Here is a 26,637-nt window from a genome sequence, read left to right on the forward strand (position 1 = left end):
AGAACATTCAACTAGAAGGGAGGGAGATGCTAGTTTGTATTCAAAGGAAGCAAGCCTGCTACTATACCATTCAGGTAGCTCGGAGCAAGGGCAACCTTGTGAAGAAAACCCACCCCCTGTGGCACTTCGACCCCAATTCCTGCAGCCTTAATTGTTCTGTAATTTGACCAATTTATACCTGCAGTGGGACAAAATAGTCTGGTACTTAAGATAAGCAAGAGCGAACAGACTTTACCATGGTGACTTCTTCAAAATACCAGGATAAGTGGAACCCATTTATGTGGAAAAACACAATTTGGCAGAGTAGACTCTCAACATTGTGTAAGAAATTACAGTAGGACACACTCACGTGGTCATCATCACGGCACTGATTCACTTTATAAAAAGATGCAAACTGCTCATGTACAAAAACCTCTTTGAGTCCTTTATTAACATTTGGAGATGTGCGGTACATACAATTAACAGCATCACACCAGCTACAGAAGTACAAATAACCGAGAACGTACTTCAGAACAAGGATCTCAGAGCAACTTCAGGTGTTGCCTGCTCTGAACCTCCACAAAAACCCAACTCCGACACACGCGGGACAGACAATATAACAATTTCACTTTGAAATGGTTCTTTAAAAAAATGACAAGAATTAATAGTTCAAACCCTTTAGAGTGTGAGATGTGGCAAGTCTCTCGGTGCCATGGCACTGCTGTGGAAGGCCAGCTCAGGCATCTGAAGGTCCAACAAAGTGAGAACCGGCTAGGATCAGGGGAAGAGGTTTGATTTTCAGTGTAGAGAGATAACAGATGGTCCAAGTGGAGACTTTCAGTCCAGGCTCAGTATAGGTCCTGCAGGAATCCATCAGATAAATACAGTTTATAAACCGGAAGGCTGAAAACTGCCAGCCACTCATTCGTGTCACTGATTCTAACTGGCAGACACGGATGCATCAGGAGTCATTTATGACACAGCGAGTTTAAGAGGGATACGCCTGAAAGAGAGAATGGAGTTCACTGTGTCAGAACAGCTCTGATCCGTTTGTGCCACGGGGTACCACAGGTCCCTCTGCTTTCTTGTGTGAATTAAGGAACACTTCCTTTATTTCAATGTTCCACTTTGAAAATAACCAAAACCCTCCCCCCACCCCCACCATCATTCTTCATAAATTCTGTTTCCAAAGTCCTGATTCTTCCCAGTCTAGACTTTTTCCTTTCGCTTCAATTTTGACACCTTCTTGACAGTCCCATTCTTGTTTAGAAGCTTCAGGACACGGTCTTTATGATCTAAAACTTTAAGCATGGAGTCTCTGGCCTCACTGATCTGGTCCATCACAAGTTTACACCGCTGCATATTTCCCTGCAACAGAAGACATCGTCACCAATCAGTAAAGAGGAGACCACCAGGTTTTCAGATAACTTTTCACCTATGGACTGAGGCCACTTTGAGGCTTCCACACAGAAAAAAATGTTTTAGTCTTTCTTGGTAATGAAGGCTAAAGTAAATAGGTTTTTCTTTTTTTAAGATTTATTAATTTATTTTAAAGAGAGAGAGCGTGTGCTGCGAGTTGGTGGGGGCAGTGGTGGTGGTGGTAGGAGGAGCAGAGGGGGAAGGAGAAAGTCTTAAGCAGCCTTCCCATGGAGCACAAGCAACATGAGGCTCAATTCCATGACCCGAGACCGTGACTTGCATCGAAACTAAGAACTGGATGCTCAACCAACTGAGCCACCCAGGCATCCTAAATAGTAGGTTTTTACTAAAGATATTAATGAAAGAGGGAGGGAAATGGGAGAAGTAAGACAGTGTAGTGACAAGACCACAAACTGGATGATCAGAGAGAAAGGGCTATGCCAAACCTGTATCAGTTCATTTATTCGGTGTAGATCATCATCGGTTGCCGCTTTTTTCTTTGGGATAATCCCTTCCTGCAGGTTGGTGAGTCTTTCATAAACATCATGTTCTAGATTCGTCTGCAACACACAAGAAGAAGGGCATCATGGCCTCAGAGATACTTTTCCTTGGTAACCTCAGGCAAATGCACCCACCTTGAATCACTTCTGTAAACTGGGATGAGAGCTGTTTGGGTGATAGAATCCTTTCTCCCGAGGACTAGGGCACTAATGTACAGCAAGGGGAATTGATCAACAATGATTAACAGGACAATCTGTCATAATTTAGGGCCCATCTTCAAGGATAACTTTTAAATACTGCCCTGAATTCACAACTGCTCTAAAAAAACAGTCTAAAGTTTTCATAGAAACATGCTTTTCTAAAGTACAAAAAGTAGCCATGGCATTACTTTTTTTTCCCTTAAAGATAGTCATAATAGACAATGTTCTTCAGATCACAGCTACTCCAAAGATGGAAAAACTTCGTGAGGTTGTTCTTTTGATTGCCTCCCCCTTCACCTCCTTGGTGAAGGAAGGATTCCCACCCTAGGGTTACGAAAATGGACAAGTAACACCCACCAACACTGGACATATGAGATCAATAGCAGTTTACTAGTCAATATACTCACAGCCCAGGGGAGGAAGACACCACACACCACGCAGGGCCACGCAGGGGCTGCACTCAGGAACAGAGTGAACAAGCAGGGGCTGTAGGAGGCAGGCTTTGTAGTATCGAGAGGGAGAGGTGTTCCCTGGTTACCATGGGGATGTGACAGCTTATTTGAACAATATTGCAAACTGGCGGGGTACTAAAGCCCACTCATCAGGAAGAAGTGGGAATGGAGCCTGGTCCCTGTGATAAGAAGCATGGTGGGGAGCAAGGGCTTATAGTTAGGCCATTTGAGGCTGTTTTAGATTCACAGTAACACAAAATATGGAACCTTAACTGTAGGTCTTACCCCACAGTTGTTCAATATATTTTGGTTCTGGGTACCAGAATAAGATATGTTTGAATTGTATCTCTGGGATAGATATAGTAATTATAGTATTATATGTTATACATAAAAATTCTGCATGACCCATGTTAATTGGGAATGCTTTAGAATTACTCAAAAGGAGATACTCTATGAACTCAAATGCCTCCAGCATCTGTCCCTCTCTGCAACAGTACATAACAACTACTAGAATTCTACCCACCAGCTGTAGCAACTGAGCAGCACAGAGGTGAACTTTCCAGCCTTGAGCACGACAGGATACACCTTTCTGGTTAGCTATTTCCTGTAGCATAGCTTTCTTCTCTTCTGGAACCATTTAAAAAAAAAAAGTATATTTCAATTTTTATAAAACTAAAATAATGTGGTTTCAAGTTACCAATGCACTATTTCATCAAGAATTTCTTTACTTAAATACGTTTACATGAATAGAAGTTTCTTTTTTTTTTTTTTAAAGATTTTACTTATTTATTTGAGAGAGAGAGAGCAAGAAGGGGAGAGAGAGCGTATGAGAGGGGAGAGGTCAGAGGGAGAAGCAGGATCCCCACCGAGCAGGGAGCCCGATGCGGGACTCAATCCCAGGACTCCAGGAGCTGAAGGCAGTTGCTCAACCAACTGAGCCACCCAGGCGCCCCAAAGTTTCTTTTGTTCACTCCCAAAGAATGCTGTAAAGACATATTCTGCTAATCTAGTGAGTTCGAAAGAGAGCAAATTAATATTCTAATCTCTTAAAGGAAGGGAAATGGTCTCTGATGGCCTAAAGCCTTGTTCATGAGTGATGCTTGCAAGCACGTGGAGAAATGGGGATGAAATTTTAGAAGCTTTCTGGTGTAATCTGGATCATGGAGAAATGAATCAAATTTGAATAGCATTTTCACATTTGGATAGAAAAGTCCAATAACTAGAACTATAGTAAAATAAATATGAAACGTATCATTGGATTGGGGAGAGGGAAAGTAGGACTGAGGGATACTTGTCAAAGGTGAGTTGAGCTATGTACGTGAAGTTTTAACTACTGTTTAACCACAACTTAAAATGTATTTATAGGGGCACCTGGGTGGCTCAGTCGGTTAAGGGTTTGTCTTCGGCTCAGGTCACGATCCTAGAGTCCTGGGACGGAGCCCCATGTTGGGCTCCTTGTTCCTCAGGGAGGCTGCTTCTCCCTCTCCCTCTGTTTAATAAATAAATAAAATCTTAAAAAAATGTATTTATACATTAATTAAAAATTTAAAATAATTAGAAGTTACTTAAAAATATTTTTAAAATTTTACTTTATTTAAAACTTTATTCCTGAAAAGACTACCTTTATATTTCTGAAGCCCACAGAATGCAGAACGCCAAGACTGAGTGCTAATGTTAAGTGATGAACTTCGGGTGATAATGACGTTGTTAGTGTAGGTTCATCAAATTACCAAATGCACCACTGTGATGGGGTGTTGACTGTGGGGGAGGCTGTCATGAGTGAGGACTCAGGGTGCATGGGAAATCCCTGAACCTTCTATTCAATTTTATTGTGAAACTAAAACTGCTCTAAGAAGTTCATCCATTAAACAAACAAACAAACCCCTATCTAGCGGCAAATGTTAGCGTGTATATAATTTAAATCATCTAAACTTTTAAGGTAACCGGAGATTCACATGCAGTTAGCTGTAGACAAGAACAAAGAGATCCTAAGTTCTCTTTACCGGATCTCCCCCAATGGCAGCATCTTGTAAGACTACAGTACGATACCACAACCACGATGATGCAGTCTGACTACTCAGATTTCACCACTTTCAGATGTACGTGTGTACTTCATTTTAAACATTTGAAAAAACTCTAGTCTGAACTAATTATAGATTCAGAGGAAGTTGCAAAGATGGTACAAGGATATATCTGATAAGAGACTTATATGTAGAAATATGAAAAATTCCTATAGCTCAATAATAAAAAAGAAACCAATTAAAGGGCAAAGCATCTGAAGATACATATATATATATATTTTTTTTTTTTAAATAAGATTTTATTTACTTATTTATTTGACACAGAGAGAGAGACACAAGGAAGAGAGAACACAAGCAGGGGGAGTGGGAGGAGAAGCAGGTTTCCCGCAGAGTGGGGAGCCCAATGCGGGGCTCAATGGACCAGTACCCTGGGATCATGACCTGAACCGAAGGCAGACGCTTAACGACTGAGCCACCCAGGCACCCCTAAACAGATATTTCTCCACAAAAGATATACAAGATATGTTCGAGTTTCTGCCTATTCCAAAAAAAGTTGCTATGAACAGCTGTGTACCGATTTTTGTGGGGACACAGGTTTTGATTTTTCTGGGATAAATGCCCAGGAGTGTAACTGTTAGGTCATATGGTAAGTGTACATTCTAGTTTTTATGAAACTACCAAACTGTTGTCCAGAGCAGCTAGCTCAGCAAAGTATGAGAGACAACTGACCTGTGGTATGACAGTGCTCTGCTAACCTGCTCTCCAGGGAAACTGGTGAAAATTTTAAAAAGAACTATTTAGACCCATGGAAAGGCTCCTAAGGGAAAACAGAAAATCTACTCATGCAATATCTATTCAAGCAAATCTGTGGTAAGAACAGTGAGTCCATGTTATCTGAACCAAGACCATTCCCTCTTTTTCTTCTCCCAGTTGAGTGAGGTAGATCTCCACCCAGACTGCTGCAGCCCAGAACATGGGGTTCCCTCTCCTTCAGCTGCCAGGTGGAAGGCTATCTTCCAGGAGGAGCAGGTCATCAGCATTTCCCATCCTGCTGCCCGCTCCTGCTGCTCAGGCTAAGTCCTAGGTGAGTACAACTGAGATGCAGGGGTTTTCTTCTGTTCAGTTTCTAGTCTAGAATGGAGATTGTACCTTAAGGCAAAGTGTGCTGAGAACACTGGACCCTGGGAGTCCTTCTCCTGCTTTGTGAAGTGGTGATTTCATCCTAGAAGAGGTGAGCCAAGAGGACCCCAGGCTGTTCATTCCTCTTCTCCTCCACTTGTTGCTCACCTCCTAGAGTGAGGTGTTACTTAGAGAGAAGGTTGCCATTGTCTTCACCCCACCTCCAGAGGCCTAGCTCAGAGATTCTGTCTGGGGGAGAAACAGCCCACACAACAGATAGCTTCTAATCTTATCCCAAAGGAACTGACTCCATTTGCCACAGACTATGAAGGCGAAACCTAAAGGTGCTCCTAAGAGCAGTGGAGGTTGTAATGAAAGGCAACTGGGAGATTTGTATGTCAAAGGAAGACACAGCCTAGACTGTGGGCTGACTAGTTTGTAGGCGAGAACAAAGAATAAGATGACTGACAGAAGTCCTCTTGGGGGCAGAACAAATATCAAACACTAACCTCAGTCACTACTCTGAAAAGAGCTATGATTTGACTGGAATAGCTTGCAGGGGAACGTAATTTGTGTTCCAGAGCACATTCCAGTACTATTTTCTGGTCGAGCAAACAGCATGCCGTCAGGGGCTCATCAGCTAGGTGTGGTTAGGGAACGAGTAGGCGAGCTCTGCCAGTGCCACGACATCCCGGGACGACTGCCGGCATCCCTGAAGCTATGCCTCCCTGAAGAGCAACATCGAAGGCTCAACAGACCTGGTGGTGGAGGTGATGCGACTTCACTAAAATCATCTAACCAGTCACTACACAAATGAACGAGCAAGTAACAGTAACAAGCCGAGTGTGGGGTGAGGAGAGACCAGGATCCAGAGTTATGTAGAATGTCTAGTTTCCAACAAAAAATTATGAGGCATGCAAAAAAAATAATAAAGTGTGACCCATACTCGGGGGAAGAAAGCAGGCAAAAGAAACTGCTTATAAGAGAGACCAGATGTCAAATTTACCAGATAAAGATTTCACAGCAGCTGTTATAAATAAATTCACTGAATGGAAGGGATGTAGGAGCGACGATGGAAGGTATGATGATCAGGTCAAATTAAGTAGAGAAATCAATAAAGAGGTAGAAATTATAAAAAGGAATCAAATGGAAATTCTGGGATTAAAAATTACAATAAATACTTAAACAAAATTCACTTAGAGGAACACAACTGTAGATGGAAACTGGTACAAAAGAGAATTAGTCAAGCTGAAGAACACAGTAAAAGGAATGAAAAAAAAATAAGCAGGGCCTCAGAGAAATGAGAGACACTTTTAAAAGCCTCCACACATGGGTAATGGGAGTACCAGAAGAGGGAAAGAAGAAATATTCAAAGAAAAAAATGGCTGAAATGTCCCCAATTTATTGTAAAACAATTACCCAAATATCAAGAAACTCCAGGATTGCCAAGTATGAGAAATGCAATGACCTCACAGAATCAACAATTGACTTTTAAGGAGAAACAAGGGAGGCCAGAAGGCAGTGTGACTACAGGTCAAAGTGCTTAAAGAAATGTACACAAAATCTAGTTTCTCTGCACCCTCATCAGCATTTAGCATTATTAGTATTTTTTGTTTCAATTGTTTTCATAGGTGTGTAGTGACATCTCAATTTTAATTTCTTTAATGGCTAATGATGTTGAACATTTTTTAAAAAAATAAATTTTATGGTTCAGGACCCAGTGAAAATACAGCAGTACATTTTACTTGTTATGCCTCCTTAGACAACTTTTGGCTTGATGGTTTCTCAGATAGTCCTTGCTTCTAATGGCCTTGACAGTTTTGAAGACTACCGGTCAAATAATTTTGCAGGGTGCCCTTCTATTTGGATTTGTCTGATACTTCTCTCAGGATTAGAATGTAGTTATGAGAAGAGACACAGAGTTGGGCAAGTGCCAATGCCATCACAGAACATGGATGGATATATACTATTTTTTAAAAAATTCCAGTATAATTAACATACAGAGTTATATACTACTTTCAGGTGTATGGTACAGTGATTCAACAACTCTGTAAATCACTCAATACTGATCACGATAAGTGTACTCTTAATTCTGTTCATCTATTTCACCTTTGGCCCTTACCTATCCCCACTCTGGTAGCCATCAGTTTCATCAGTTTGTTCTCTATTTCTCGGTTTGTCACCCTTTTTTCTTTGTTTTTTAAATTCCCCATGAGTGAAATCATATGGAATTTGTCATTCTCTGAATTATTTCATTTAGCATTATATACCCTTTAGATCTGCCCAGGTTGTTGCAAATGGCAAGAATTCGTTCATTTTTATGGCTGAGTAATACTCCTTTTTGTATATATATTACATCTTTTTTATCCATTCATCTCTCAATGAACCCTTGGGCTGCTTCAATAGCTTGGCTATTGTAAATAATACTACAATAAACAGAGGGGTGCATCTATCTCCTCAAACAAGTGTTTTCAAATTCTTTGGGTAAATGCCCAATAGTGGAATTACTAGATCATGTGATAATTCCATTTTTAATTTTTTAAGAAGCCTCCATATTGTTTTTCACAACGGCTGCACCAGTTTGCATTTCTATCAAGTGTATCAGGGTTCCTTTTTCTCTATATCCTTGCCAACACTTGCTTCTTTTGTTTTTGATTTCAGCCATTCTGACAGGTGTGAGGTGGTATCTCATTATGTTTTGTTTTGTTTTTTTTTAAAAGATTTTATTTATTTATTTGACAGAGAAAGAGATCACAAGTAGGCAGAGAGAGAGGGGGAAGCAGGCTCCCTGCTGAGCAGAGAGCCCGATGTGGGGCTCGATCCCAGGACCCTGAGATCATGACCTGAGCCGAAGGCAGAGGCTTAACCCACTGAACCACCCAGGCGCCCCCTCATTGTGGTTTTGATTTGTGTTTCCCTGATGATGACTGATGCTGAACATCTTTTCCTGTGTCTTTTGGCCATCTGGATGTCTTCTTTGGAGAAATGCCTCTTCATGTCTTCTGGCCATTTTTAATTTAGATTATTTGGGGTTTTCTGGTGTTGAGTTGTAGTTTTTTGTTTTTCATTCTTAAGATTTTATTTATTTATTTGACAGAAAGAGAGAAAGCACTAGCAGGCAGAGCAGGAGGCGGAGGGAGAAGCAGATTCCCTGCTGAGCAGAGGCCAGTGCGGGGCTTGATCCTAGGACCCTGGGATCATGGCCTGAGCCGAAGGCAGACACTTAACCAAATGAGCCACACAGGTGCCCAAGTTATATAAGTTCTTTATGTATTTTGGATACTAACCATTTATCAGACAGGTCATTTGCAAATTATCTTCTACCAATCAGTAGGCTGTCTTAGTTTTGTTGACTGTTTCCTTTGCTGTGCACAAGTTTTTTTTAATTGATGAAGTCAGAATAGTTTATTTTTGCTTTTGTTTCCCTTGCCTTTGGAGACCTATTTAGAAAAATGTTGCTATGGCTGATGCCAGAGAAATTACTACCTGTTCTCTGGGATTTTTATGTTTCAGGTCTCACACTTAGGTCCTTAATCCATTTTGAGTTTACTTTTGTGTATGGTGTAAGGTGGTCCAGTTTCATCCTTTTGCCTGCTGCTGTCCACTCTTTCCCTATACCATTTGTTGAAGGGACTTTTTCCCATTGCATATTCTTGCCTCCTTTTGTCAAAGATTAATTGGCCATATAATTGTGAGTTTACGTCTGGGTTCTCTAGTCTGTTCCACTAACCTGTATGTCTGTTTTTATGGCAGTACAATACTGTTTTTTTTTTTTTTTTAATTTTATTTATTTATTTGACAGAGAGAGAGATCACAAGTAGGCAGAGAGGCAGGCAGAGAGAGAGGAGGAAGCAGGCTCCCTGCGGAGCAGAGAGCCCGATGCGGGGCTCGATCCCAGGACCCTGAGATCATGACCTGAGCCGAAGGCAGCGGCTTAATCCACTGAGCCACCCAGGCGCCCCAGTACAATACTGTTTTGATTACTACGGTTTTGTACTGTATCTTGGAATTTGGAATTGTAAAACCTCTAGTTTTGTTTTTCTTCTTCAAGATTGCATTGGCTATTAAGGGTCATTTGCGGTTCCATACACATTTTAGGATTATTATTCTCGTTCTGTGAAAAATGCCACTGGCATTTTGATAGGGACTGTTATGAAATCTGTAGATTGCCGTGGGTAGTAATAACATTTTAACAGTATTTGTTCTATCAATCCATGAGCATACAATATCTTTCCATTTGTGACATACTCAATTTCTTTCATCAATGTTTTCTAGTTTTCAGAGCAGGTCTTTCATCTCCTTGGTTAAGTTTATTCCTAGGCATCTTATTATTTCTGGTGTACTTGTAAAGGGGACCATTTTCTTAATTTCTCCTTCTGCTATTTGACAGTATATAAAAACACAACAGATTTCTGTATATTGATTTTGTATCTTGCAACCTCAATGAATTCATTTACCAGTTCTAGTAGTTTTTTGGTGGACTCTTTCAGGTTTTCTATATATAGTATTGTATCATCTATAAATAGTGAAAGTTTCCTTCTTCCTTCCCAACGTGGATGCATTTTCTTTTTCATGTCTGACTGCTGTGGCTAGAACTTCCAGTACTATGTTGAGTAAAAGTGGTGAAAGTGGACATCCTTGTCTTGTTTCTGATCTTTGCTGAAAAGCTCTCTGTTTTTTACAACTGAGTATGATGTTAGCTGTGGATTTTTGAGATATGGCCTTAAATATGCTGAGATAGGTTTCCTGCAAGCCTATTTTTTTAAGTCATGAATGGATGTTGTACTTTTTCAAATGCTTTTTTTGCACCCACTGAAATGATCATATGGCTTTTTTCCTTTCTCTTGTTGATGCGATGTACCATGCTGATTAATCGACATGTGAATAATGATCCACCCTTGTATCCCAGGAATAAATCCCATTTAATTGTGGCAAATGACTTTAAAAAAAATTTTTTTTTCTTAGATTTTATTTATTTGACAGAGATCACAAGTAGGCAGAGAGGCAGGCAGAGAGAGAGGAGGAAGCAGGCTCCCTGCGGAGCAGAGAGCCCGATGCGGGGCTCGATCCCAGGACCCTGAGATCATGACCCGAGCTGAAGGCAGAGGCTTAACCCACTGAGCCACCCAGGCACCCCTGTGGCAAATGACTTTTTTTTTTTTTTTTTTTTTTTTTTTAAAGATTTTATTTATTTATTTGACAGAGAGAGATCACAAGTAGGCAGAGAGGCAGGCAGAGAGAGAGAGAGGGAAGCAGGCTCCCTGCCGAGCAGAGAGCCCGATGCGGGACTCGATCCCAGGACCCTGAGATCATGACCTGAGCCGAAGGCAGCGGCCTAAACCACTGAGCCACCCAGGCACCCGGCAAATGACTTTTTAAAAACATATTGTTAGGGGCGCCTGGGTGGCTCAGTGGATTAAGCCGCTGCCTTCGGCTCAGGTCATGATCTCAGGGTCCTGGGATCGAGCCCTGCATGGGGCTCTCTGCTCCACGGGGAGCCTGCTTCCTCCTCTCTCTCTGCCTGCTTGTGATCCTCTCTCTTTCAAATAAATAAATAAAATCTTAAAAAAAAACCAAAAACATATTGTTAGATTCAATTTGCTAATATTTTGTCAAGGATTTTTGCCTTAATGTTCATCAGAGATACTGGGTCTTTTCAGAGATAAAAAGTTTTTTATTAAGTCCAATGTATTTTCCTTTCCTTTTGTGGACAGTCTTTTTGTCCACATGTCTAGAACTGTTCACATGCCCTAGGTCCTAAAGACTTTATCCTCGGTTTTCTTCTGAAGTTTAACAGTTTTACATTTCATGTTTAGATCCATTACCCATTTTCAGTTAACTTCTGTATAAGGTGTGAGGATTAAGTAGGGTCTTTGGCTTTTTAAAAAATTTATGGATGTCTAGCACCATTTGTTGAAAATAGGACTCTCCTTCATCCACTGAATTTTTTTTTCATTGGGTCAAAAATCAGTTAAGCATATTTGTGTGGGTCTATTTCTGCATTTTCCATTCCATTCCAGTCATCTATATCTATATCCCTCTGCAAAAACCAGCCCATTTATTTTTATTTTTTTTTTTTTTTTAAGATTTTATTTATTTATTTGACAGAGAGAGAGATCACAAGTAGGCAGAGAGGCAGGCAGAGAGAGAGGAGGAAGCAGGCTCCCCGCAGAGCAGAGAGCCCGACGCGGGACCCGATCCCAGAACCCCGAGACCACGACCCGAGCCGAAGGCAGCGGCCCAATCCACTGAGCCACCCAGGCGCCCAGCCAGCCCATTTAAACTACTGTAGATAAACTAAGCGTTAGTGTCAGAAAATATGATTTCTTGTTTTTCAACATTATTTTTAGCTCTTCTACTTTCTATACCTTTCATATAAAGTTCAGAATAAGATTTAGTATGGCTATAAAAACCTTTTTGTGAATCTGATAGAACTATATTAACCCTATTGATAAATCTAGGGAAAAATTACATCTTTATGTTGAGTTTCAAATCCATGAACATTACATGGCTCTTCATTTATTCAGATTTCTTTCTTCAGCATTTTGTAGTTTACAGCAAACACATCCTGTAATGTTTTGCTAGATTTACACCTAAATAGGTCATTTTTTGGAGGATCAACTGCAAATGCTATTATGTTTTCAGTATCAGTTTGCACAAGTTCATTCCAAGTATCTAAAATTATAACTGATTTTTGTGTACTAACATTGTATCCCATGATCTTGCTGAACTCATTTACTAGTTTCAGTTTTTGTTTCTTTGGTGGAATCCTTCAGATTTTTTACGTAGACAGTGATGTCATTTGCAAATAGAGACAGTTTTTTATTTATTCCCACCCAACCCATACAGTCTTTTATCTCTTTCTTGACTTACGTGGTGTCTAGAACTTCCAGTACCAATGCTGAGTAAGAGCAGTGAGAGAGAGACCAGACAACAGCCTGGTCTTTTGGCTAGAGTAGAAAGCATTTGGGCTTTCACTGTTAAGTATATTTGTTACTTGTAGGTTTGTTGAAGACTTTATCAAGTTAAGGAAGTCTTCCTTCTCTGTTTTGGAAAGATTATGAATAAGTGTTGAATTTTGTCAAATAATTTTTCTACATGAGTTGATATGATTATGTTTTTCTTCTTTAGTTTTTGCTAGGGGTTGAACTGTGTCCCCTCAAAAGACATGCTGAAGTTCTAACCCTTGTACCTATAAAGGTGACCTTAATTGGGAATAGGGCCTTTGCAGACGAACTGAGTAAAGTAGTCACGCTGAATTAGAGAGGGCCCTAAAAGAATGACAGATGTCCTTGTAAGAGGTAGAGAAGGAGATGAGACACAGGAAAGAATGCTATGTGATGATGGGGGCAGAAACTGGAATGATATAATTAACAAGCCAAATAATACTAAGGATTGCTGGCAAGCAGCAGAAGCTAAAATGAAGCAAGGAAGGATTCTCTTCTACAGCCCTCAGAGAGAGCACGATTCTGCAAACACCTTGATTTTGGACATCTAGCCTCCAGAACTCCAAGAGTATAAATATGTAATTTTAGACCACTGAGTTTGTGGTACTGTTACAGCAGCTCTAGGAAATTAATACAGTTTGTTAATAATGGTGAGTCACTGATTTTCAAATGGTGACCCAGCCTTGCAGAGCTGACACAAACCCCACTCAATCAAGGTATAAACCGCTATTTATGTTGCTGTACTTAATTTGCTAACATTTTGTTAAAAATTTTGCATCTGTATTAATAAAGAATAAAGAACAATATAATATAATATAATATAATATAATATAATATAATATAATATAATATAATTAGTTTTCTATTATTTGTACCTTCCTCGTCTGATTTTTGTGTCAGGAAAACACTGGCTTCGTAAAATCAATACGTAAATACTTCCTCCTATATTTTAGAAGGGATTATAGAGAACTGATGTTGATTCCTCTTTAAAAATTTAGTAGACTTTCCCAGGTAAAAGTATCTGAAAATAGAGATTTGTTTGGAAGCTTCAAAACTATGGGTTCAATTTATTCCTTGGTTATAGGACTAACCAGATTGTCTGTTTGCTTCTGGTTAAGTTTTGGCAGTTTGTGTTTTCAAGGAATTTTTCTGTTATCTTTCTCTTACTGGTTTATAGTTTGATTCCATTCTGGTCAATGAAGATACCCTGTATGATTTCAATTCTTTTAAATTTGTTGAAGTTTATTTTATGATCCAGGATATGGTTTATCTATGTTTTGTAGGCACCTGACATAATATGTATTCTGCTCCTATTGGGAGTGTTCTATAAAGGTCTGTTATATGTGGTAGTATGTAGTCCTTGCTGATTTTTGCCATGTAATTTTACTAGTTGCTGAGAGCAGGGTGTTGAAGTTCTAACTACCACTGCTCATTTGCCTATTTCTCCTTTTGCTGTCCTATTCTTGTTTCATATAATCTGAAGCTCTCAATTTTTGTTGTCTGTACATTTTTTTTATTAGTATGTAATGTCTTTCTTTTGTCTCTAGTGATTTTCTCTCCTCTGAAGTCTACCTGATTTGACATTAAGATACCACTCTTGCTTTATTTTTGCATAAATGTATCATTTCCATCTCGTTACTGTCAATCTACTTATGTCACTGAATCTGAAGTGAGTTTCTAAAAGACTGAGTGGAGCTGGATCTTTTTTGTTGATCCACTCTGCCAAATGGTGTTTTAATTGGTATGTTCAGACTATTTAGGGTATGTACTGATATGTAAGGCTGAGTCTGCCATATTATTATTTGCTGTTTATTTCCTGCACTTTTTGTTCTTCCTTTTCTCTTTTCTTTCCTTCCCATGAAAATTACCTGACCGATTTTCACTATTCCATCTTGATATACTTATATGAACATGATTTTAAAGCTTGGGCAAAGTAGATCAATAAAGTTTAATAGGGGGCGCCTGGGTGGCTCAGTGGGTTAAAGCCTCTGCCTTCGGCTCGGGTCATGATCCCGGGGTCCTGGGATCGAGCCCCACATCGGGCTCTCTGCTCCGCGGGGAGCCTGCTTCCTCCTCTCTCTCTGCCTGCCTCTCTGCCTAGTTGTGATTTCTCTCTGTCGAATAAATAAAATATTAAAAAAAAAATAAAGTTTAATAGTCAAGAGACTATTTGTATCAATACTTTCAGCTGTCACACTACCTTTCCTGAGACAGTTTTTGAAGAATGAGTCCCAGAAAGTGGTAACAATCTTTCAGAATGGATTAAATGTTACCAGGCAATACTTTAAAACACTCTCCTCCTATGATATGAAATTCTTGTAATGTGAAGCCTGTCCTTCTTCCATCAAAGGACAACACTTCTTGACCTTTGGAAATCTACCTTATTTTCAGAGGTCAAGGTACCTCATGAGGAAGAACTCCTGCAATTGCACCCATCTTGGTACTTGCATTCAGAGAGTAAATTGTTAGAACCCTCACCCCTGCTTGCAGACATTAGACAATACCATCTAACTCTGACTCATCTTGAGGCTTCAAGGAAACCCTTAAGAGTAATTTCCAAGTAGAATTTATGTGAGGGAGTGGGGAAATGTGACCAATTCTCTGAAAACTTATACTTCTCTGTGCAGTTATTGTATCTGAGATTAATGATGCTTAAAGCCTATCAGTAGAAATATTTGTAGATATTTGCAAAGTACTATCAGTTATTTTTACTATATGTGGGTTTAATAAAATGTAATTCTCAAGCATAACAACAAAATCATTTACTGAGCGCTTGCCCTGGACTGTTTCAACAGCTTCACATATGTTAAACAAAAGGTCTTTTGGAAAATAAACTTCCTAGGGCAGACATCCTCGGGATTAATGTGGACTACGTCGAATGAATAATAATCTAGTACAGCTCTTCTGCAACCAGCCTGGGGCTAAAGAGGTCATCCTGTCACTTGGGTTTTTTGGAAACTAGAAAATTATAACTCTAGCTTCCTATTCTACTGTGATTACATTATAGTCAAGTGAGAAACCAATTTCATGCAACTAACCTTTAACTCGGACATCACTGTACCGCTGAAAGTGGTGGTAAGCAGCCTTCCAGGGATTCCGATAGTGACGGAGCAAAGTAATGGGAGGTCTTGGACGCACTGGGACATACCTCACACCTTCTTCATCTATTCAGAAGAAAAGGAAAGGAAGATACTAAATAACTTATTATATATTATCAAGAATTCTCAAGGAATAATTCCAAGAAATGATCCCTAAATGAAACCAGATTATGTAAACAGCCTCCGGGATGGACTCCTGATTTAAGTGGTAAAGCTTCACATGACAATAGCTAGCCCAAGTGACCATTACCAATATACTCCTTGGGTGGAGACTTGCGTTTCTCTGCCTTCACCAAAAGACTCTTGGCAGTGGACTTCTCATCATCAGTGCTGTTCGTCTCCATCATATCCCCTTCTTCTGTTGAAATCACGTGCTGTTGCTTTCGAGGCTTCTTCCTTGGGGAGGCACCAGGTGGTAGGTCACTTGTAGGCATGGACAGGTTGTTAGCCAGCAATGCAAGAGATGGAGACACAGTGCTGGTAGCCAGGGGAGGAACTGCTGTCATAGGAAAAAGAGCACATACATGTATGAGGACCCCAAAATCATGGAAAACTTCACTTGATTTCCAACCAATGAAAATGGTTAGGAAGACAGAAAAGAGGACTACCACTTACTGAGTCTTCCTACATGCCAGGCACTGTGCTAAGCACTCTACTTGTGGCAGAGGGTGCTGACTGTTTTCCAAGATAGCACAACTTCACCATCCTTAGAACGAGGACCCTCACACTTATAGATGGACACACCATCATTCAGCTTAAAGACTATTTACTTGTCTCCTTTATAGACAGGTGTGGCCATATGAAAATATAAGTGTGTTGTAGCACTTTTAATAAGTTCCCTTAAAAGAAGGTGTGACCTTCTGTTCCTTGTCTTGTCACCCTGGAACTCAGGATAGCTAGAGTTCTAGCAGCTATCCTGAATCAAAAGCGTTAAGGGTCAAACTAGGGGTGGTAGAAGCTTGGATCCCTAATGATTTTATGAAGTCCACATACTATCCCTGGGCTGTCTACCTGACCTGTCTTTGTTATTCTGAGCATACTAGAATTATTCATAACTGAGGCCTGGAATTTCTTGTTCCAGCTATCCTAATGACAAGCACTTCATCTTTTTAATGTCTCTATTCAAAGATCACTTCCTCAGTGAGGCCCTCCGTTTAAAGCTCCTAACTTTCCCTTACAGAGCCATACCTCACTTGACTGTGCTTTGCTTCATTGCACCTCACAGATACTGCATTTTTCAAAAACTGGAGGGTTGTAGCCACCCTGTCCTTTTTTTTTTTTTTAAGATTTTATTTATTTATTTGACAGAGAGAGATCACAAATAGGCAGAGAGGCAGGCAGAGAGAGTGAGAGGGAAGCAGGCTCCCTGCTGAGTAGAGAGCCCGATGTGGGGCTTGATCCCAGGACCCTGAGATCATGACCTGAGCCGAATGCAGTGGCTTAAACCACTGAGCCACCCAGGTGCCCCATAGCCACCCTGTCTTAAACAAGTCTGTCAGCACCATTTTCCCAATAGCATTTGCTCACTTCATATCTGTATCACATTTTGGTAATTCTTTCAATATTTCACACTTCTTCATTATGGCTGTATTTGTTATTGTGGCTGTCATCAGTGATTATGACTCACTGAAAGCTCAGATGACGGTTAGCATTTTTTTGCAATAAACTTTTCTCCGTAAAGTATGTACATTGTTTTTAAAGACATAATACTGTTGTATACTTAATGGACTAAAGTATTATGTATATGTAACTTCTTTATGTACTGGGACATCAACAAATTCATCTGACTTGCTTTACTGTGGTGATCCGGAAATGAATCCACAATCTCCCTGAGGTATACCTATATTTTCTCACTGCTATATTTGAGGTTTCTCTCCCCTGCTAAAATGGAAGCTCCAAGATGATGGAGATGTACTTGTTTTGTATAAGGCTATTATCGTCATTTTGTATAAGGCTATTATCATCGGAACCCGGTGCGGAGCCCTACAGTTTAAGGTGTGATTATTGAGAGTTTCCTAGCATAGACAGGTTAAGAGGAACTATTAAAACCAAGAGAGAACACGGGGTGCCTCGGTGGCTCGGTGGGTTAAAGCCTCTGCCTTCGGCTCAGGTCATGTTCCCAGGGTCCTGGGATCGAGCCCCACATCGGGCTCTCTGCTCAGTGGAGAGCCTGCTTCCTCCTCTCTCTATCTCTGCCTGCCTCTCTGCCTACTTGTGATCTCTGTCTGTCAAATAAATAAATAAAATCTTAAAAAAAACCCCAAAACCAAGAGAGAACAGTAAAATTGGAAACATTTCATTTCCCCTCCTGGGTTACCCATGGTGTCTTTCAATGAAGTGCTGAGGCTAAAACATAGGTAAGATAGAAGAATATTTCATGGCATAATAAATGAAAACAAACAGCAGGTTTAACAACTGCAAACACAGCACAACCACACTATTTACTGAACAAAACAGCATGGGGGATAGAGGCATTTATGCAGAAATGGTAAGAGGGCACTGCTGGCTAATTAGAGAGAATGACTTGCCTTCCATTTCGGCTTCATCTGTACTTCATAAATTCTGTACATTAAATGCTATTTTTGTAGTCAGGGGAAGCAACGTTCCTCAACAGATTACTAACATATAAACAAACAAAAAGAAAACCTCCAAAGTGACCTGCATTTCACACACTGGAAGTTTAGAGTCCAGGAGAGGAGGGAAAGAAAGCAGTGAGGAGTTTTACGATTTTACTAATCACATGTAAGTTTTTTAAGAGACTATTTTTGACAACACAATCTTGCTTCACTGTGTAACAGGGCAACACAAATTGACAGGGAATAAATCATAAATAGTTAGCACTTAGCTATGATCTTTTTTTTTTTTTAAACATTTTACTTATTTATTTAACCGAGAGAGACACAGTGAGAGAAGCAATGTAAACAGGGGGAGTGGGAGAGGGAGAAGCAGGCTTCCTGCTGAGCAAGAAGCCCAATGCGGGTCTTGATCCCAGGACCCCGGGATCACGACCTGAGCTGAAAGCACACACTTAAGACTGAGCCACCCAGATGCCCTGCTATGATCTTATTTTGACCCTTTTTAAAATTTTTTTCTTTTACACTATGAATGCTTAAAATAAGGAAAAAAGTTCAAATAAACAACATTATACCACAAGGAACTAGGAAGACAAGAAACTTAATTGAAATTTAGTAGAGGAAGGAAATAATAATGAAAAATCAGAAATAGAGACCAGTATAAACAGTAACATAACACTGAAAGTAAAGACCTGTTTTTCCAAAACAAAACAGGCAATGCTTTAACTACATTAACTAAGAAAAAAAGAAGACTCAAAAACCAAAATGAGAAATAGAAAACAATATAACCACGTAAGTTTATTTAAGGATATTCTTGGGGAAATGTTAATCTTTTTTATGATTTTGGTAAGAAATAAAATTGATGCTAAAAGGGCAGCAAAAATGGTTTTAATTTCAAAAGGAGCCTAGCAGTCCCCTTCTTAAAATGAATGACATGCAAATTTACAATGAGCACCAATGTGTCAGTCTTCATAACTGAGGGTCACGCAAGAATCTGGCCCTCAAAGGAGAGTCAGAAAAAGAGCAAGCAGCATATGCCAATGGAGAGAACTCCATGAATGAACCTACCAGAGACTGGCCTCATGATGTCCATTGGTTCCACTTCCTCTTTAACTTTTATCTCAGGTACTGGAGGGCCCAACACAGAGGAGAGATTGCCAGCTACAGCAGCTGAAGGCGGAGGGGCAGCCGCAATGGTAGTGACGGGGGGAGTCACGGGGACCGCTCCGGGAATTGTTGAGAGGGCGACAGCTGGCTGTGATGGGGGGCTTGCGGCTGCAATCATGGTTGGGATGGTTGGTGGAGGCTGCTGAGTTGTGGGAGGGACTGCAATGGTGGGCTGGTCATTATTTTGACTTGACACAGTCTCCATGGACACAGTAACTGGAGTGGCCATTGATACGTGGATCTCTGACTTAGGTTTGGCACTGAAACACAAAAGCAAAGATAATGTAGCAAACATCTCTGAGGGTGGGTGTTTGTCCAGATCTTTTTATACAATGTGTAGTACAACTTGAACTCTATTATTTGATTCTAGAAGTTGAAATTTGAGGTAAGCTTTAAAGGAAATTAAAGTTTTAAAAATAACCCTTCCTTGTGCCACCCCACCAAATTTTATAAGCAGTAATAAAATTAACTTAGAAAATAACATTTTATTAAAATCATTCAAAGGCACGTCATCAAAAGGTAACCAATTTTCACTATGGTAGTATCTTTTTTTCTCCCAGAATACCTTAATGTATATGTTGTCTTAGGAAATTTCTTGTTTTTTAAAATCACAATTGTACTTACACTATGTAGTTTTTGTTTTTTTTTTTGAAGCAGGTTCCCTGTGGAGCAGAGAGCCCGATGCGGGGCTTGATCCCAGGGCCCTGGGATCATGACCTGAGCCAAAGGCAGAGGCTTTAACCCACTGAGCCACTCAGGCGCCCCTACACTATGTAGTTTACTCTTGTAAAATTTATTTCTCATAGAAGAGGAAACTCACATGTATGGCAAAGATCCAAAAGAAAATAAATTGAAAATAATCTTTTTCCACTTGACACACCCAGCCCTCTACCCAGAGTCATCACTCTTATAATTTTCCAGTATACTTTACCAGAATACTCTAGGGATCTAAAGTAGCTACAAATTTAATGTTTAGAACTATAATTCCTTTTCTTTTTCTTCAGTTTTATCAGAAGTATTCACTCATGTCATTATAAATTCTTATTAAACATTTCTTTAAAGTAAAATATATATATATATGTTTTAAAAAGTTTTATTTTTTGTGGCGCCTGGGTGGTTCAGTTGGCTATGCGTCCAACTCTTGGTTCTGGCTCAGGTCATTATCTCATGGGTTGTGAGATCAAGCCCCGAGCTCAGTGGGGAGTCTGCTTCAAGATTCTCTCCCTCTGCCCCACCTTGCACCCCTGCCAACATGCGGACACACACTTTCTCTTTAATAAATAAATCTTTTTTAAAAAAGATTTTATTAATTTATTGAGAGAGAGAGAGAAAGCATGCACAACTGCACGAGTTGGGGACAGGGCAGAGGGAGAAGCAGACTCCCCACTAAGCAGGGAGCCTGCCGTGGGACTTCATCCCAGGATCCTGAGATCATGACCTGAGCTGAAGGTAGCTGCCCAACCAACTGAGCCACCTAGGCAAGTCCTCAAATAAATAAATTAAAAAAAAAATTTTTTTTTAAAAATTTTAAGTAGTCTCTATACCAAATGTGGGGCTTGAACTCATGACCCTGAGATCAAGAGTCACATGTTCTACTGACTGAGCAAGCCAGATACCCCAGTAAAATATTTCATTTAATAGCTGTAAAGGCTTACCTACTTATAGTACTAATCCTAAAAATTCAGAATAGGAAAAATAATACAAAACAGTACCCCTCAAAAATTCAAAGCCAAAAACAACTGGATTTCCACAGGCAAAAAATTCAACATTAAACCAAACCTCACACCATACACAAAAATGAATTCAACATGGGGCATAAATCTAAGTGTACACTTGATCTTAGCCAAAAGGCCGAGAAGCGATATAAATCTGAGTGTAAAATGTAAAACTCTAGTTTTATAAAAAATACAAAAAACCCCTAGGACTAGGTAAAGAGATCTTAGATATGATACCAAAAGCACCATCGAAAAGGAAAAAAAATGATAAATTGGGTTTTATCAATTTAAAAACTTTTGCTTTGCTAGAGATCATTTCAAGAGATTGAAAAGACAAGGCACAGACTGAAAAAAAAAAATCTGTGAAACACATATATGTTAGTTCTATTTATACGAGGTACCCAGAGCAGCCAAATTCGTTGAAAAAGAAAGTAGAATAGTAGCTCCCAGGGGCTGGGGGTAGGGAAAATGGGAATGGTTGAATAATGGGTAGAATTACAGTTCTGGAGGACCAAAAAGATCTGGGGATGGTTGTATAGTAGTGAGAATGTGCTTAACACCAATGAAATGTATACTTAAATGTTTAAGACAAACATACAAACCAAAACATACACTATGATAAAAGAATGATATTCACAATATATAAAGAACTCTGTAAACTCAATACTAGAAAACATATAATCTCATCAGAAAAAGGGCAAGACATATGAATAATGAACAGACACTTCATTAAAGAAATATCCAGGAGCCAAAGAGGCACATGAAAAGACAGTCAGTAAGTACCATTAGCCATTAGAGTCTTGCAAATTAAAGCCTCCATGATTTGCCACCATACACCTATAGGAATGGTGAAAAGAAGATTTATTTTTTTAATTATTTTTTAAAAAAGATTTTATTTATTTATTTGTCATAGAGAGAGAAGGAGCATAAGCAGGCAGAGTGGTAGGCAGAGGCAGAGAGAGAAGGAGGCTCCCTGCTGAGCAAGGAGCCCGATCTGGGACTCAACCCCAGGACCCTGGGATCAGGACGGGAGCCGAAGGCAGCGGCTTAACTGACTGAGCCACCCAGGCATCCCTGGTGAAAAGAAAACTTAAAAACTTTATATTAGAAAGCAGAGGAAAGGGACACCTGGGTGGCTCAGTTGGTTAAGCATCTGCCTTCAGCTCAGGTCATGATCTCAGGGTCCTGGGATCGAGTCCCACATTGGGCTCCTTGCTCGGCGGGGAGCCTGCTTCTCCCTCTGCCTCTGCTTGCCACTCTGTCTGCTTGTGCTCACTCTCACTCCTCTCTCTCTCTCTGACAAATAAATAAAATCTTTAAAAAAAGAAAGCACAGGAAAGGATGTGGAGCAACTTGATCTACCAAGAAACTCCTAGCACTAATAAATGAGTTTAGCAAGATTTTAGAATAAAAGGGTCTCACATGCTGCAGAAAAGAATTTAAAATGGTACAGCCACTTCTGCAAAAATGGTTCAGAAGTTTCTTATAAAATGAAAAATATATGTAACTTAGCAACTGCAGTCCTGGGATTTTTATCCCACAGAAATGAAAATGTATGTCTCTCAAGAAAATTGTACATGACTACAGGGAGACGAACCATGAGAGACTGTGGACTCTGAGAAAGAAACTGAGGGTTTTGGAGGGGAGGGGGGTTAGGTGAGCCTGGTGGTGGGTATTAAGGAAGGCACATATTGTATGGAGCACTGGGTGTGATGCATAAACAATAAATCTTGGAACACTGACAAAATAAAATAAAGTTTAAAAAAAAAGCAAATTGTATATGACTATTCGCAGCAGCTTTATTTTTAATAACCCCCAACCAGAAACAACTCCCATGAACTTGAATAAACAAATGGCTAAACAATTCTGGAGCATCCATATTATGTATCATTACCCGCTCTAAAAAGAACAAACTACTGATATACACTATAATTTGGATGGATCTCAAAAGTTGGATGAAAATAAGCCAGCATCATTAGGTTACTGTATGAGAAATAGTATTTATATAATTACAAATATATAATTATATAAATAATGTAAGTAACTTATGAGATTCCAGTTAGAAAAAATTCTCAAAATGACAAAATTCTAGGGGTGGCACAGCTAAGCGGCAAGGTGTTAGGTTTAGGGAAAGGTTATGATTGTAAATAAGGGAATGTCTTTGTGATGATAAAACACATTCACACTTTATGATAATGGTTATATAAATCTATTCATGGGTGAAATTTCAAAGTAGTATACACCAAAGGAAAAAAAACTGGTGGCATTTTAATAAAATTTATAGTCAGTCAAGAGCATTGTACTAATGCCAATTTTTTCTTTATAATAATTTTAATTATTCATAAGAGAGCCTCTGGGTGAGCGTACACATACAAGCTGGGGGGCGGTAGAGAAGGAGGGAGAAGCACACTCCCCTCTGAGTAGGCAGCCCAGTTGGGGCTCAATCCCAGGACCCTGAGATCATGACCTGAGCTGAAGGCAGATGCTTAACCAACTGAGCCACCCAGGCACCCCGCCAATTTCTTCATTTTGAAAAAGTGCAAGGGTTATGTAAGATGTAATCATTGGGGGAAGCTGGGTAAAGGGTACATGGGAACTTTCTGTACTATTTTTGTAACTTCTGTGAGTTTTAAATTATTTCAAAATAAGTAAATAGGGGTTGGGTACAGGTTAGGATTATTCTGTTAATTAAAGAGAATTAAAAGATAAAACAACCAGAAACATCAGCAAAAATGTGGCAGTAACAATCTCTGAAAATTCTCTTTCATAAAAGCAACAAAAAACTGACAAAAATGCCAGATACAATGTTTTCAGAACTCTGTAAATTAATAATCTGGCAAAATTAAGAAAACTGGCTGAATTCTGTAAGACCAGTAAACTCTGAGGTGTTTAACTTGCCATATTTCTGTTCTTTCATTTCTACCACCAGGGCAGGCATGAAAACCAACAGTCCACGCTCACAGTGAAAACCAGCAGCCTGGCAGCTACCAGAGAGCTGAGAGCCCCTTCATACCCTCTTTACCGAGAACTGTCATTATATAACCTGTCTGGTTGTTCCCATTTCCTGGACTGTCTTATTTGAGCTGGCCAGTCCAGTGTAAACAGCTTTTTCTTTACAGAGTTTGTGGGTAAAAATTAGACGTAAATGATCAGTTTCTCAACTGACTGACAGAATGGTAACAGGTAGGACAAACAATAAGCTACCCAAAAATCTTTAAAAGGAAAACTGGAGAATAAAATGTCTCCAGGCACTTTGAAAAGCTCCAATGTATTTCTGGCAATTTAGGAAGCAACACACATATGTAGGATTATGTGTATACCCTGGACTGCAGTTATGTCCAGGAGAGAGCTGAGAGGTACCCAAATTCGTAGCTCTGGCTGAGTGTAAGGCTCTGTGCAAGGAAGAAGAAAAAAAGTAACACAGAGATGTAAAACTGCCTACTTCAGTGTTGATGGGCCATCCCAAGACACACACATACACAGAGGCCCTTGGCAAATATGGGAGACTTACTGGTTCTAGACATTCAAGGAAATCTGTTCAGTCATTAGCCAACTACAAAAGCTAAAGGATTAGAGAATTCAGTGGTCAAGCAAGACAAAGATATTGAATTTAAAGACTTATTTTATGGGGCGTCTGGGTGGCTCAGTGGGTTAAGCCTCTGTCTTCAGCTCAGATCATGATACCTGGGTCCTGGGATTGAGTCCCATATTGGACTCTGCTCAGCAGGGAGCCTGCTTCTCCCTCTCCTATCTGCCTGCCTGTCTGCCTACTTCTACTTGTGATTTCTCTCCCTGTCAAAAAAAAAAAAAAAAAAAAAAAAAAAAAAGACTTATTTTATAAAAGTCCGTAAAAAAACCCCACAACTACAAAAAGCATCAACAACAAACCCTGGGGAGGGGTGGTAATCTGATTTTCAGAGCTGCCACATTATACTATTTAGAATGCCAGTTTTCAAGAATAATTCCTAGGTATGTAAAGAAACAAGAATGCATTGTTCAAACACGGGAAAAAAAGTAAGCACTAAAAAAAAGTACACACTGTCACTGAGGATGCAGAGATGTTAGACTTACAAGTCAAAGAATTTAAGTTAGCCATTATAAGTATGTTCAAAGAACTAAAGGAGATCATAGCTAAAGAAGAACATAAAAATGATGTCTCAGCAAACAGATTAATAAAAGAGACAGAAATTATTAACAAAAAAGATCAAAAAGGAATTCTGCAGTTGAAAATTAAGAGCTGAAAGGAAAAAAAAAAAAACATTAACAGGACTCAAAAGTATATTTTAGGAGCACCTGGCTACCTTGGTTGGTAGAGCACGAAACTCTTGATCTTGGGGTGTTTTGAGTCCCATGTTGGGTCCAGAGATTACTTGGAAAAAATATGGCAGTTTTAAAAAAAAGCACATTTCAGCAGCCATTAGAAGGAATCAGTAAACTCAAAGATAGGTCAATTGAGATTATCCAGTCTTAGAAACTAAAAAAACAAAAAAAAGCGGGGGTAGGGTAGTGTACAGGAGGAAAAATAAAGAGAGCCTCAAAGATCTTTGGGACAGGGCGCCTGGGTGGCTCAGTGGGTTAAGCTTCTGCCTTAGGCTCAGGTCATGATCTCAGGGTCCCGGGATCGAGCCCCACATCGGGCTCTCTGCTCAGCAGGGAACCTGCTTCCCACCCCCCCCCCGCACCCTGCCTGCCACCCCCCCCCCCCACACCCTGCCTACCTCTCTGCCCTCTTGTGATCTCTCTCTGTCAAATAAATAAATAAAATCTTAAAAAAAAAAAAAATCTTTGGGACAGCAGTAAGTGTATCAACATACACATAACGGTAGTCCCAGAAGCAAAGGAGAGAGACAGGCAGAAAGAGAAGAAATAGTGGCCAAAATTCCCTAAATTTGATGAAAAACTTCAGTATTTATCTAAAAGTTCAACCAACTCAAGTAGGAAAAACTGGAAGAAACCACACCTAGGGGCGCCTGGGTAGCTCACTGGGTTGAGCCTCTGCCTTTGGCTCAGGTCATGATTTCAGGGTCAAGCCCTGAGTCGCACTGTCTGCTCAGTGGGGAGCCTGCTCCCCACCCTTACCCACCCCCCCGCCCGCCTCTCTGTCTACTTATGATCTCTCTCTGTCAAATAAATAAATAAAATCTTAAAAAAAAGAAACCACACCTAGAACACATCATAATTAAACTGTCAAAATGCACAAGAAGGTATTTAAAAGTAAAATTCTGTAAGTTAATTATGCCAAAAAAGGTGACATATGGCAAAATATTAAAAACTAAACAGTTGAATAACACTATTTTCTCTACTTTGCTGTACCTTCACAGATTTTTATATTAAGAACTTCAAAAGAATCCATACACCTAAGTTTCTTAGTAGTTGCTTCCTGTGTCAAGTAATATCTTAGAAAAGCTGAAGGAGAATGTTATATATACTGCAATAAATACTAAAA

The 26,637-nt window shown here is 39.8% G+C and overlaps 1 protein-coding gene across 5 annotated transcripts in view; it reads right to left on the minus strand.

Moving 5' to 3' along the window:
• Positions 1–403: 403 nt before the first annotated feature.
• The window catches only part of SAP130 (Sin3A associated protein 130), an 85,328-nt gene continuing 59,094 nt past the window's right edge, over positions 404–26,637 (minus strand). For 3 of the 5 annotated variants that reach the window (XM_046018312.1, XM_046018309.1, XM_046018307.1), the window contains exons 16-21: positions 19,378–19,736; positions 15,987–16,235; positions 15,677–15,802; positions 3,075–3,178; positions 1,845–1,958; positions 404–1,347 (exon numbers count right to left, since the gene is read on the minus strand). In XM_046018312.1, coding sequence (XP_045874268.1) covers positions 1,189–1,347; positions 1,845–1,958; positions 3,075–3,178; positions 15,677–15,802; positions 15,987–16,235; positions 19,378–19,736 — 1,111 coding nt within the window. In that variant the 3' untranslated portion in view covers positions 404–1,188. The remainder of the gene's footprint in view (positions 1,348–1,844; positions 1,959–3,074; positions 3,179–15,676; positions 15,803–15,986; positions 16,236–19,377; positions 19,737–26,637) is intronic. The other 2 variants (XM_046018311.1, XM_046018310.1) reach the window with 2 other exon arrangements.

Source organism: Meles meles, chromosome 9, assembly GCF_922984935.1.
Source record: "Meles meles chromosome 9, mMelMel3.1 paternal haplotype, whole genome shotgun sequence".
Classification (NCBI taxonomy): domain Eukaryota; kingdom Metazoa; phylum Chordata; class Mammalia; order Carnivora; family Mustelidae; genus Meles; species Meles meles.